This window comes from Nilaparvata lugens, chromosome 11 (genome assembly GCF_014356525.2).
Source record: "Nilaparvata lugens isolate BPH chromosome 11, ASM1435652v1, whole genome shotgun sequence".
Taxonomy (NCBI): Eukaryota; Metazoa; Arthropoda; class Insecta; order Hemiptera; family Delphacidae; genus Nilaparvata; species Nilaparvata lugens.
The window spans coordinates 24028106-24041062 of record NC_052514.1 but is presented as its reverse complement, the minus strand read 5'-3'; the positions used below and the strand labels follow the sequence as shown (position 1 = coordinate 24041062).

Genomic DNA, 12957 nt, shown 5'->3' with positions numbered 1-12957 from the left:
AAGATCAACTGTGGTGGAGAACACTTGAGCTGAATGATCTGACAAAAAAGTATGCAGAACCGCTGACTTACAATTACCCTCAAAAATGTTGGTCATTACATTATCTATCGCTGTTCTGGAGCCAGGCCTTATTCTTGTTGGCTCTGATATTGTGTAACGTAAATCAAACTGATCCAAGACGATAACCAAATTTCTGTAAACTGAGGTATTTTTTAAGACATCAATATTATAATCGCCAGCTAACATAATGTTATTTACCAACCTCTCTGTTATCCGTTCAATTAAGCATTAGAATCTGTCGAAAAACAAGTCAATATCTCCATTAGGTGGTCGAAATACTCCACAGATTACAAAGTCCACATCCTAATTCTAATTCTAAAGTCCAAATTCTAACCTAATACCGCGTATCTCAATGTCACCCATTGAAAATATGTTACTATTAACCAGAGTCCTCAAACTGCTACCCAAAAAATCCAACGAAACATCACTGACAAATATAGCAACCCCACCCCCCCTTTTCTCATACCGAACCTACATGACAGAGACATATTATTCAATTTTATACAATCTATTTCGTCCTCCTTTAGACCATGCTCTGTAATAATTAAGACATCAGGCCTTTCATCTTCAATTAAAAACTCTAGCAGATTTATCTTGTGAAATAGACCATCTATGTTCTGATGAATTACTTTTAAATTAATAGCCACCTGCTTATGTCAATTTGTCTTGAATTCACAGTTATCTACAATGTTATTTACATGATTGATAGAGGAAGAAGAAGGAGTAGTAGCCATCACATTAGCCTTGTCATAATATATTCGTTTGAATCCGGGCTACATGAAGATGATGCATAATTATGTTCAAACACCACATTTTTACCATTATCATGTATTTGAATACCAGATAAATCATCTGATGCTTCGATGCTTGAATCATTCATCATAACTGAAAACATTGTCCTATTGGGAGATGCATTACAAGGTACAGGAGACGGTGATGAAGAGGGTGCAAGAGAAGAGGATTCATAGAGGAAGCTTACTCCCGTAAGAGACGTCTCTGCAGGGACAGGACTCGGAGAACTGGATGGATTGATTGTGATGGGGTGAGACCCTATGTCGGGATATTCAGACAATCGGTTGATTATTTTATTTATAGCAGCCTTACCTCCAGCAGTCACTGTTCGATCAGCACCACTCATCACAGTCTGCTTTACGAATCTTCCCAAGTGTTTTGAGAGTAATTGTTTACCTTGCCTATAACTTGAGTCTATAACTTGATTCGGTTTGTGTATCTATGTTTCTCAAATCAAGTACCCGCTCATCAGTATTTGGCACATTTTGCAAATCAAGCTTAGTTTGTGTTCCATTATCATTAACGTGACTTTCAACCCCATTCCCTACAATGGATTGGATTTCAGCAGTATACGACACCCCAATCAGATCTTCAATTCGAGTTTGAGTTTCACAGTCAACAACCGATTATCAGTTAGGCTCATCAATTTCAACTCATTCTCAATTGATGTATGTATTGCCGCGTCCCATTCAGTTCGCTACTTTTCAAGTTGGCGTCCAAGTGCGACATTATCACGCTCCGCCGCTGACTGACCTTCACAACCCTCTTGCCTATGATCGATTATCGGAGAAACAAACCAATTTGTATTCAAGGAGCAAGAGTAACTAGAGTTTTCAATGCATTCACATTCCTTTGGTGAGGAGCATTGACTACTGTTAATATTTAAACTTATGTTCTTTAGAAAGTATGAGGAGAAATTACCAGAAACGCTCACAGAGCTCCGCTCAACCCTGGGAGTCCGCATCAAAGTCAGAAGGCAAAACTCTTTCTTCTTTGTCAATATTTGGTGTGGAGTATGCGACAGAGTTATCTAACTCATAGTTACTGATATCCGGAGTTGAATGATTATGTAAGAGAGGAAGCTCAGTTATTCTAGATACAGACTTATCTGTTTTGAGAGATGTACTACATGTTTTATTAAGACAACGCCATCTAATATCACCCAATGCAGTAACTGCTGATTTTCTAAAAGAGTACCTCCTGAACACCAGTTTTGGATTTCTGCGACTAGTTACACCAAGAGAAAACTTATTCATCCCTACACTTGAATGATAGCAATTATCCTAAAAATAAAAACTATAAAGAATCAAATATAACGACTGACAATATACTATACTATGATCTAAGTGCTATGAAACTATACTGTAGGCATATTATAGATAGATAATACACTATTCAATCTACTTCTTCTATGCCCTACTTTTTCTTCCTTTCAATTCTTCTAATGGAAGAACAAATTCATATGATCGCACTCACATGATGAATCTTAATTATAATATTAATAATTCTGAGAAAACAATCCAGCGCACAAGATTCACTTGGGTTCCCTTTAAAGATCATGGTATCTGAAAATACATCAATTATATTATATCGACATCAACACTGGATGAAAACCAACTTGACATTTTTTCATTCAATATGAATTTCTACCACAACATCACCTTCACAAGACACAGAATGATACATCAACACTGCAGTTCATAGACTAGAATGGAATGGCTTATTTATTGATTGAAATTGCTAAGTTTTGACTGCAGTCTATCACTTGAGCACCTTAAAAAAGAAGTAGAACTCCCAAATTAACATGAAATGAAATGATAATAATTCTTGATTAGGCGTAGTTAGGAATTTATAGTCCTCTCTATCACTCAAACTTGGTAAACATAATATGAAGATTTTATATAAATGACGGTTTTATATGTTTATGCTTCACATGAAACAGACATTATTGTCTTGCTTTATTTTCAGATAGGAGACATGATTTTGGTGGCGGGTCAGATAGCGCTGGTGCCCGGATCTATGCAGATGGTGGATGGGGGAGGGGTGAGGCGACAATGTCGTCTGTCGCTGAGACACGTCGGTCGCATCATCCGGGCGATGGATGCCAACACACAGCTCAGGGATGTCGTACAGGTACCTCAAAGCGTCACAGTCATTCATTTGTTCATCTACTACCACTCAAACAAACTATCACATGGCTGACTTGTTGTAAGGTTGGAAATCATCCAACTAGCCTATATGGTAAAACGATTGAAATAATAATAGGTGAAAAGCTATTCGGAGAGAGTGAACAGTAAACTTGAAATGAAAACATGATATACTTGATGAACTGAAAATTGACCAATTGAACACTTGTCAAACTAAATACTTAAGTTAAGCTTTCAGTAAGAAAATGTTCTGATATGAATAAGAAACCCGCCTCCCATCGCAATACCTAAATTTCCTTTAAGTAGAGCTCAGAGAATTTTCAATAGTTATTCGGATCACTTGAACATCTTCTGGTTCTCCCCTTCCAAATTCCGAAGGATTTCATATAATTTAGTCTAGTAGTATGTACTTTTTAGATTTTATTTATACAGATTGTTGTTATATATACAGAGTATCCCACGAAAGGTGTGACAGCCGAAGACTGCAGATTCTATTTGAAATTTGGAAAAATGTTCTTATATCGACCTTAGTTTTCGAGATATACCGGGTGACCCAGAATAACGGGAACTTTTAAAAACGCCATGAAACAAAAGTGGGAAGGGCAAAAATGATTTTATTTAAACTAATGTAAAGTTCAAGACTTGCCATGTGAGAATTATTAATAACATATCACTTTTTGACAATTATTCCATTAAGATGGCTTCCCCCTGCATTAATACACTATTTAAATCTGTATTGAGATTGTTGTTGTAGTAGCAACTCAGGACCCCGTTGGTTCACTCTTCCTCCGTCTCAAGGCCCAGGAAGCGGGCCACCCCGCAAGGGTCAAGCCTTGAACCCCACATTAGTTTAAATAAAATCATTTTTGCCCTTCCCACTTTTGTTTCATGGCGTTTTTAAAAGTTCCCGTTATTCTGGGTCACCCGGTATATCAATTTTTCGACATTTTTTAAAAACGTCAATAACTAGAAAACTATTAGTCAAAATCTAGCTCTAAGAAATATGCTTGGAAAAAGAAAGAAATTTCCATTCAGATTCATATAATTTGTCTTTTCTTTGTGGCGTTTTTAAACGTTTTATGAGCGTTAAAATTTGAAATAAATTCATTGATCAAGTTCATAGCCAAATTTCAAACAGTTTGAAGGCTCATAAAAAGTACAAAACCGTCAAACAAAAGAACACATTTTATGAATCTCATTGGAAATTTCTTCCTCTTTCCAACCATATCCTTAGAAGTTGAATTTGACTGATAGGTTCCTAGTTATTGACGTTTTTCAAAAATATAGAAAAATCGATAATATTCGAGAAACTTAGGTCGATATACGAAAATTTTACTGAACATTTTTTGTTGCTAATTTCATGTAGTATGTATGAATGGTCTTGGGCTGTTACAACTTTTGTGGGACACTCTGTATAGGCTGATATAATTATGCAGAACGGGTTACTTATTAGCGAATGCTAGAGGCCCAGGATTTAGTTCTGGCCCCTGAAACGGTCAAACTTAGCCTGTTTTTAAAGGGATATAATTTTCACTTGCACACATCATTTTGTCTCTCTGCATGCAAACAAACATCAACACAATGTGCAATTTGGGAACCCGAATGACAGAAGCCACTGCCGAGTTCCTTACCCCCATCACAAACATTTCAGTGGTTAGCCTCATGTAGTGGGAGGCCAGGGGTCATAACTAAATCGTAGGCCTCTATCCTTGCAGTTAAAGCCGTCAATTCTCACATATCATATCGGTCAAAAAATATGTTTTCATTCATTTGGTCAATAAAATATTTTTTTATTCGATCAATAAAAATATTCCTCCATTAATACAGGAAAACATGTTCAAGTGGCTCAAAAATTGGAGTTTGTTCACAATAAATTCGAAAAATATCAAACAATAGAAGTTTTCCATTTTATACAATAGAGCTAAAGTAGTCAAACATTGCCACAATAAGTGACAGATAAATTTTGACTGAACTAACTTTTTGTTTGGACTAGTGCTAGATAAACCAGTTAGAAGTTGCTGTCAGTTAAAAGTTAATTTCACTATAAGAACAGTTCGGCTAATTTGAACAAATCACTAAACGGTTCCAGATAGTCATAGTATTTTTATTTCATTTTTTGACTACTTTCATTCTCATTCCATTATTGTTTGTGATTTCAGATGAAGAGACTGGTTTTGTGGTTGGCTGCAACCGCGTATCACTCTGTCGTCGATGGAACTACGATAACACCATATCCGCTATTGTAGTCTCCGTATCTGCAGGTAAATTATCGATACTCCCAGTTTTCAATAAAAAAATATTAGAAGGTTCCATTATTGCTACTGACGTGTGCAGAATACTAAGACAATTTCAAAGCTGTTCTGCTGCACTAGATAACCTTACAAAAAAAACGAATCATTATGATATAAATATCTTTTTAACTCACTTTTTTTCGTTCAAATAAATTATAGTCCTGTCAAAAAAGGTATAGATGGAAAAGGAAAAAGTTTTGAATACAATAATTTATGACTGTAGTTTTTTTAAAGATAGTTAGGGGGTGAACATATCAAAATTCCACACACCTAAGCTCTGTGCTTACGGTTTGGGGGTGGTTTTAAGGTATCATTTTTTGAAAACTATAGTCTTTGTAAAATAAGTTGAGACTTGGCCCTCCAACCGAGGAAATTACAATGTTGCCAATTCGTGTAAAATTGCAACTTACTCAAATTTCTGATTTAACCACGGCATCGTACGTAGAATATCATGCCCGATATCGTAATAGTGCTAAAAAACGTTCAGGATTGAAGGATTAAAAACAAATTTCAATTTTTTTTTAAATTGAAGAAATTGGATGAAGAATTTGCGGATGAAGAAATTGAAAACATCGCAAAAATATGTTGTTCTTTTGAATATCACTTCTCTCAGAATCATGGAATGTCGTAATAATTAAGAATTACGGTTTTCTAATTATTGGGATTGGCATTTGGTGGAAAAAGTGTGTTTTCCGCTGCAACCAGTACTTTTCTCTCTTTTTCCGATGACGCTCCAGCCGTGGAATATGGACTAACAGCTTTCAACCAGATGTCATTTTAAAGCTTTAAAAATTTAAGGAGCTTCGCCTCATCTATGCAAAGTTTGATTTCAGATTCCAAATTATCAGGCTTCAGATACAATTTGAACAAAAAATTTCAAGATTTGGTGGAAAAGATTGAGCATGAAAATCTCTTCAATTAATGTTCAGTAACATTTTCACCTAAAATTGAAAATAAGCTTGAAATTCGATAAAATGTGATTATTCAATTGCAAACTGTTGGCAACTGTTGATTCTATTCAATCATTCACCATGAAGAGATAGCAGACCTCGTGTGTCTCCAGCGTTATTGTCCTGTTTTCCTTTTTGTGTAGTTGAGAAGTTGATATTGTGGTAATTATTCATATTGAATGAAAAAAGACTAAGAAATTGTCAAAAAACCACTGATTTATTGATAATTAGAAAGACCGGTTTCGGTTATTACACCATTGTCAATCTCTGATAAACTTCTCTTTCAATCTCTGAAACCGGTCTTTCTAATTATCAATAAATCAGTGGTTTTTTGACAATTTCTTAGTCTTTTTTCATTCATTATTGTCCTGTCACCATCTGGCTCAAATCTTTGAATAGTAGACTTGAGATGCGCGTGTACACTAGCGTCAGGTGATCAATTTTCATAACGGCAAGGAAAGTTGTGTGAGTGCGCCACACCAGATTTTTTTGAAATACAGCGCATGAAGATATATCGTTCCAAAGTTGAAAAAACGCTCTAAATTTCATAGATTTGAAATTTCTCTGTATCTCTTGCTCAAAAAAAGTTATAACTTGATGGAATAAAATTTGAAAAGATTTAGAAAAAAAGGTTTTTTTGGGCTTTTGAAGTTTATAACTAAAAAAAATATGCGTTTTAAAGGAAATTTTATAAATCAAAAATTGTAGAGGAAGGATTTTAAAATATTGTGGTTTAAAAAACGATTGAATATCTTGAACGGTTATTGAAATACAAGCGATAAAGCAAAAACCTAAAAATGTTGGTGGGCATCTTTTTTCCGAGGTGTTAGCCTGTGATTTCGACTTATCATCATCACGATCCTTATTATGCTAGACCTAACGAATAAATTGAGACATCTTCAACGGCTGTTACCCAAAAATGACCACGGAGTGCCTTATTCATGACATTTGCGCCCGGAGTGAATCGCTTGTTTCCTATCCCGTATGTACAAGCCAATTCCTTTCTTTATAATATTATAGATTGAGTATTGTTTACTGAGATTTTATTGTATTGTCCCATGTTGAAACAAGATACAATTATGTTTTTTTTATTATTTATTGATAATTCCAATGAGCGAACGAATTTCACAGGGAGATCAGTGTCCAGCCTCACCGTGAACGAAGGCGATGGCACCTCATTGGTGGAAACCATTCAGCCAATGAGCGAAGAGCAACTAGTTCAGGTGTTCTCCTATTCGCTGAACCGGCTGACTAGGAACGCAACCGACGTGGCATCGCTGGTGTGTGTACTGCGCATCTTCTACCGCGCAGATCGCAGTCCGAAAGCTGAAACCATCATGGCGGCCCTGGGACAGGTGGAGGGGGGATTCAAAATGGTGCCCACCTTGGTTCCGGTTGTGCAGCTTGGTCACCCTAACACCTTCCTCAGCATATGTGCTGTCAGACATGTGTAGGCCGATTGGTTGATTGATTGATTAATATTGATGAATTGACTAGTTGGTTTATTTTTAAAATTGATGAATTAATTGAAGGAGTTGAGTGGCTGTTTGATGATGGGTGAATCGTTTGGTTGGTTGGTTGGTTAATTGCTGGATTGCTTTATTGATGGATAATTAGTTGATTGATTGACCAATAACCAATGATGAATAAATTGAAGAATGGAAAGTTTTGTGGTTGATCGATGGTAGAGACAGAGAGTCCAGGAAGAAATATTGAATGCCAGCCGAATCAATTACTAAAAAATAAACTCAATTGATTTTTTTTACGTCCCAAGATTGATTAATCATCCAAATAATGTAATTTCGATTGATTTTTTTTTAATTAAAAGATGCTGGCGAGATCAAAAACTTGATTGAATGTTGAATTGTTTATCTTTATTCGTAGAGGAGCTGAGACCGAAAGTCCTAGTAAGACAGAACGATAATAAAACATGATTGTTTCATCTATTGGTAGATTAATATTGTTGAGAAAATTGAGATCAAACAACAAAATTTGATTATTTCATTGGTTGATGAGTTGTTGTTGATGCATGTATTGTCCGTTCTATTGATTGATTGTCTTTATAAGTAATAGAGTAGGGGCTGCATGCCCCGAGACAGAGAGAAACCAGCCAGTCAACAAAACTTTATCCATCAATTATTGATAACGTTGGTTGCCTTGATTGGCGGTAGAGAAGTTACTAATGGTTGGAGAGGTTTCAAGAAGGCAAAGCAGACTACAAAACGGGGAAAAGAAATACGCAAAGTTTATATTTTGTTCGAATGTCTATAACTAATAAAATGTTGTTGTGTATTTATTTAATCTATATTTGGGCTTTTTTATTTTTGTAATCCCAATTACCCTTGCTGTTAGTATCTACTTTTAAAATTAGTTACCTTACGGTAATTTACTTGAATTCGCTATAAAAACTAGTAACAAAGATAAATATAAGATTATATTATTATTGATCAGCGCTTTTTTTAACAATATAGGTTTCGGTACGCAATAGTCCGTCAGAAAAACAGCACTCTCTAAGGATGATCACTAACGACAGGACAAGTGTGTTGAAAATGACGGTGTGGGAACATACATGTCATGCTGTGTCATCAGCAAAAGGCTTCGAGCAGATTTCTTTAACATTAGCTTTTTGTACCTCTATTTTTTGTTGTTTATTTTTCCTACACTGTTCTATTTGAGGTCAATTTATTTTTTCATCATTATAGTTTTCAATTTTCACTGGTTTATTATTTAATATTGGGGCACTGAGCTTCGCTCGTTGATTTTATTTATTGATGAACAGAACACTATGTTCTAAAATGTGTCACGTGGTATTTTAGCACCACAAAATATTTTTTGAAATGAACTATTGAGCTTTAATAGAATTATAAAATAGAAAGAAAAGATAGCCTAGCCAAGGTACCACTCAAGTAAAATCGAATGTTATTAGTGATAAAGAGCAATCATATTATCTAATACGATAAGAGAATCAAGCAAAGTTGTAATTCAACAATAATGAGAATACATTGGCAGAAATAAAAATTATAAAGCGGCTTATTTATTATTGGCAGATCATAAAAAATAAAAGTTCGCATGTACATTTGAGGTTAGAATTCTTTGTTTTTGTTCTAAATGAATCAATCGATCTAGGATCAATTGACAGTTCTTTGAATCGATACCTAACGAATCAGCTGATTGCTCGACCAACCAGTATGAATTAAATTATAAATCTTACTCACAAAATATATAAAATATATACTAGGGAAGGTTTATGTAAATAGATAAGGACAACTATTATTGTTACACGATTTTTTATTGCAATCTAAAAAAGTAGGAAAACCAAGAGTACACAAAACTCACATAAAAAATTATACCGTATGTACATCATTTTATAGCATCATGTATCGAGATTTAATTATTAAAATACTTTTAGTCTATCATTCAATTTATTTATGTAACAAATTTTCATTTATCTTTGTATAACAAAGTTAGGAACACCCTGAATCCTAAAGAACAAATTACGTTGAGTCTTACTAAGAAAAGAAAGCCAATCAGAAGGAAGCTTATAAATCGTTCAAGGAAGAGATGAAATTTTTCTGAAAATCATTTCTCTTTGGCTTGTGATCCCGATCTGTGAGGACGCACATGGAGATTAGGGTTCTTACTTCCTATTGAATTTTAAAATCATCAAGCCAATCCCTTTTTTTTAAATGTGAAATATATGTAATTAATGTTTGATTGTTTGTGAACTCAGTGCCAAATCTCATCGAATTCTATCAATGCGTTCGGCCGTAATCGTTACATACAGACAGACAAAAGCAAATCGAGTTAAAACATAGACCTCACTATGTTCAGTCAACGATTCAGCCTTGATATTTGACATAAGTTGATTAGGATAAAGGAAATTATTTAACAATAAAATGATTAGGATAGAGGAAATGATTTAAAAATAAAATAACTGTCATCTTTTCTTTCTATATCTATAAAAGGCTAAGTCCCGACAGACTAAAATCACACCACAGCCATTGGCCTACAGACTTAAAACTTTGCACAAATATTCTTCAAACATGCAAGACACGCACTAATAATGGATTTTGAGATATTTTGCCTCCAAGTGTTTCAAAGGATGAAAAAGGATCCTATAAAAAAAATGTATGGCCCTAGGGCTGTAAAATAACCTTGAAGTCAGCTGATTCTGATCTGATGTGAACGTGTTTACAAAATAGTTTATGAAGCGGAATCAGTTTATATGCTTCTAGAAATTGGATAAAGTATTTTGCAATAAAATACTATCATTTTATTTGGATGAATGAAATACAAATAAGATATCATAAACTATACAAATTCAATTTTAAGAGTGTAATAGAATCCGACCTGTAACCTCATAGTACTGCGTTTGCCACGAGACCTGGTGGATAATTTTGGAACTACTTGGGCAATTCAATTGGTGCTGAACGTTTTTACAAATGGTTTATTATGAAATGGAATTAGTTTATGCTTCTAGAATTGAATAAAGTATTTTGCAAAAAGATACTATAATTTTATTTGGATGAATGAAATACAAATAAGATATTATAAACTATTCAGATTTGATTTTCAGAGTAGGATAGGACATCTAACCTCAACTTTCGCAGTTGACAATAACAATCATTTTTGTTGACATCCAGATTGTCCAAATTTCAAGTGCGCTAAAACAACTGATCAAATAACTTTTCATTTTGTGTTCATTATTCAAGAATCTAAACAATCATAATAATCATTTTGAACAATTAATTACGACAGTAATTTAGCAGTCAGGTATTTATATAAATAAAAGCTATTAGCTTCTACTTACATTAGTGTAGCGCTTTCAGACACTAGGCCCTTTATCAACACTTTATCACACATCTGAGTGTTGATAAAGGGCCTAGTGTCCAAAAGCGCTAAACTAATGTAAGTAGAAGCTAATAGCTTTTATTTATATAAATACCTGACTGCTATGTCGTAATTAATTGTTCAAAATGATTATCTAACAAGCAGTTCGTAATAGAATCAAACATTGAAGAGAATCATAATAATATCATCTTATTTCCATTTTAAAGAATAGAAAAGTATAAACTAAACCTCCCACATTAAAATATAATTGAACATAATATTTTAGGTTATTTAGACAAATTGAAATCTACCCAAACCATGCTGAAGTACTACGTTCATCACTAAACCTGGTGGATATTGGATAATTTTAGAACTACTTGAAACTATTGAAAACAACCTATTTTTTTGGACATGTGATTCATTATCGAAATTTTGGAACAGAATAGTTTTGGGCCATGTTTGTTGTTCTTTCCCGATCATATTTATATGATTTGTAATTATTGTATCCACTGAAAATGAAAAAATAAAGATACTTGTACAATTTCCTGATATTCAGATTACCATACCTCAGATTTGCTAGAGCTATGACCTTTCAGTTTTGCTTTCAGTTTTGTGCCTATAGGCAAAAATTTAATTTAATATAGGTAATATTATTCTGATATATATTGTTTTGTTTTTTTTGTGGCGAAAAATAGCATTTGCACCACGTGCAAAATGTGTTTCCAGCTCTCAATCTTTTCTAGTCCTCGTTCTACGGCCTCAGACTTGAAAACCGATTTCGAGACGGAAGTCTCATTTTCGGCCCTAGGTGCGAAATATACTATTTCCAACATTTTCCAGTTTCTCAATGATGGGGGTGTGATAATTATTTGTATGGGTCTTCTAAGGAACAATTTTTTCATGCAAAATGTTTCTTGTGCTAGATACAGAGTGGCCTCGTATTTTCGGTTCATTTTCCAGTTCAGCTATTTCTGCCAAATCCTACGATCAGACAGAAAAATTTGCTCTCACCTTTTTTGAAATTATGAAATTCCTAATGAAATGAGAACATTGGGAGCTCTCAATCTTAATATTATGGTAGTGAGTTAATTTTTCCAAAACGAGTAGGTACCTAGAATTATAAGAAAAAAAATCAATTTTGATGATTGTCTCCTGATTGTTACCATTTAAATGTATTATTCAAAATCCATCTGGACGTAATTTTGTGCTCTTCAGTCTGAGTCCAGGTAGAGCGCTCTATCTCATGATATAAAGAGTGTTTCAGAAGTAGTGTCAAACATTTTAGTGTATTGTTTCTGGATGATAGGAGACTTTAAAAAATGAAATAAAAAATTATTTTAGATGTAAATTTTCAAAATGATGGCCATTTCAAATTTTTGATTGCAAATTTCACAAAAACCATTCACTTTACAAAAAATTTAACAGAGACAAAAAGTTAGCAAATTTTATCAAGATTTCAAGGATACCTCACTCATTAAGACTGGTCGAAGAATAACAAAGAAAAATTAATTCTTTTTGTACTGCATGCATGACCACTCTTTACTATTTAAACATCAATATTAAATTTTTAATTCCGATTGTATTTTAAGATGAAGCTTTGAAACTCGGTATGGCTCCATATGGCCATCCAGTGGATTTTTACTATGTTTTTATGTTTTTCAGATGATCTTGTTTGTTCATGGTCATGCATGCAGTACGAAAAGAATCAAGTTATCTGTTATTCTTTGACCAATCTAGATAAATAAGGTATCCTTGGAATCTTTATAAGATTTGCCAACTTTTTGTCTTTTGTAATTTTTTTTTTGTAAAGTGAACGGTTTTCATGAAATTTGCAATCAAAAATTTTAAATGGCCGCCATTTTAAAAATTTATATCTACATTTTTTTT

At 33.9% G+C, this 12957-nt stretch overlaps 1 protein-coding gene across 1 annotated transcript in view; it reads left to right on the top strand.

Annotated features, from left to right (window-relative positions):
* The window catches only part of LOC111058949 (diphthine--ammonia ligase), a 75710-nt gene extending 68016 nt beyond the window's left edge, over nt 1–7694 (top strand). The window contains exons 12-14 of the mRNA XM_039437254.1: nt 2821–3049; nt 5063–5260; nt 7372–7694. Of these exons, the coding sequence (XP_039293188.1) occupies nt 2821–3049; nt 5063–5260; nt 7372–7694 (750 nt within the window). The remainder of the gene's footprint in view (nt 1–2820; nt 3050–5062; nt 5261–7371) is intronic.
* The last annotated feature ends 5263 nt before the right edge of the window (nt 7695–12957 follow it).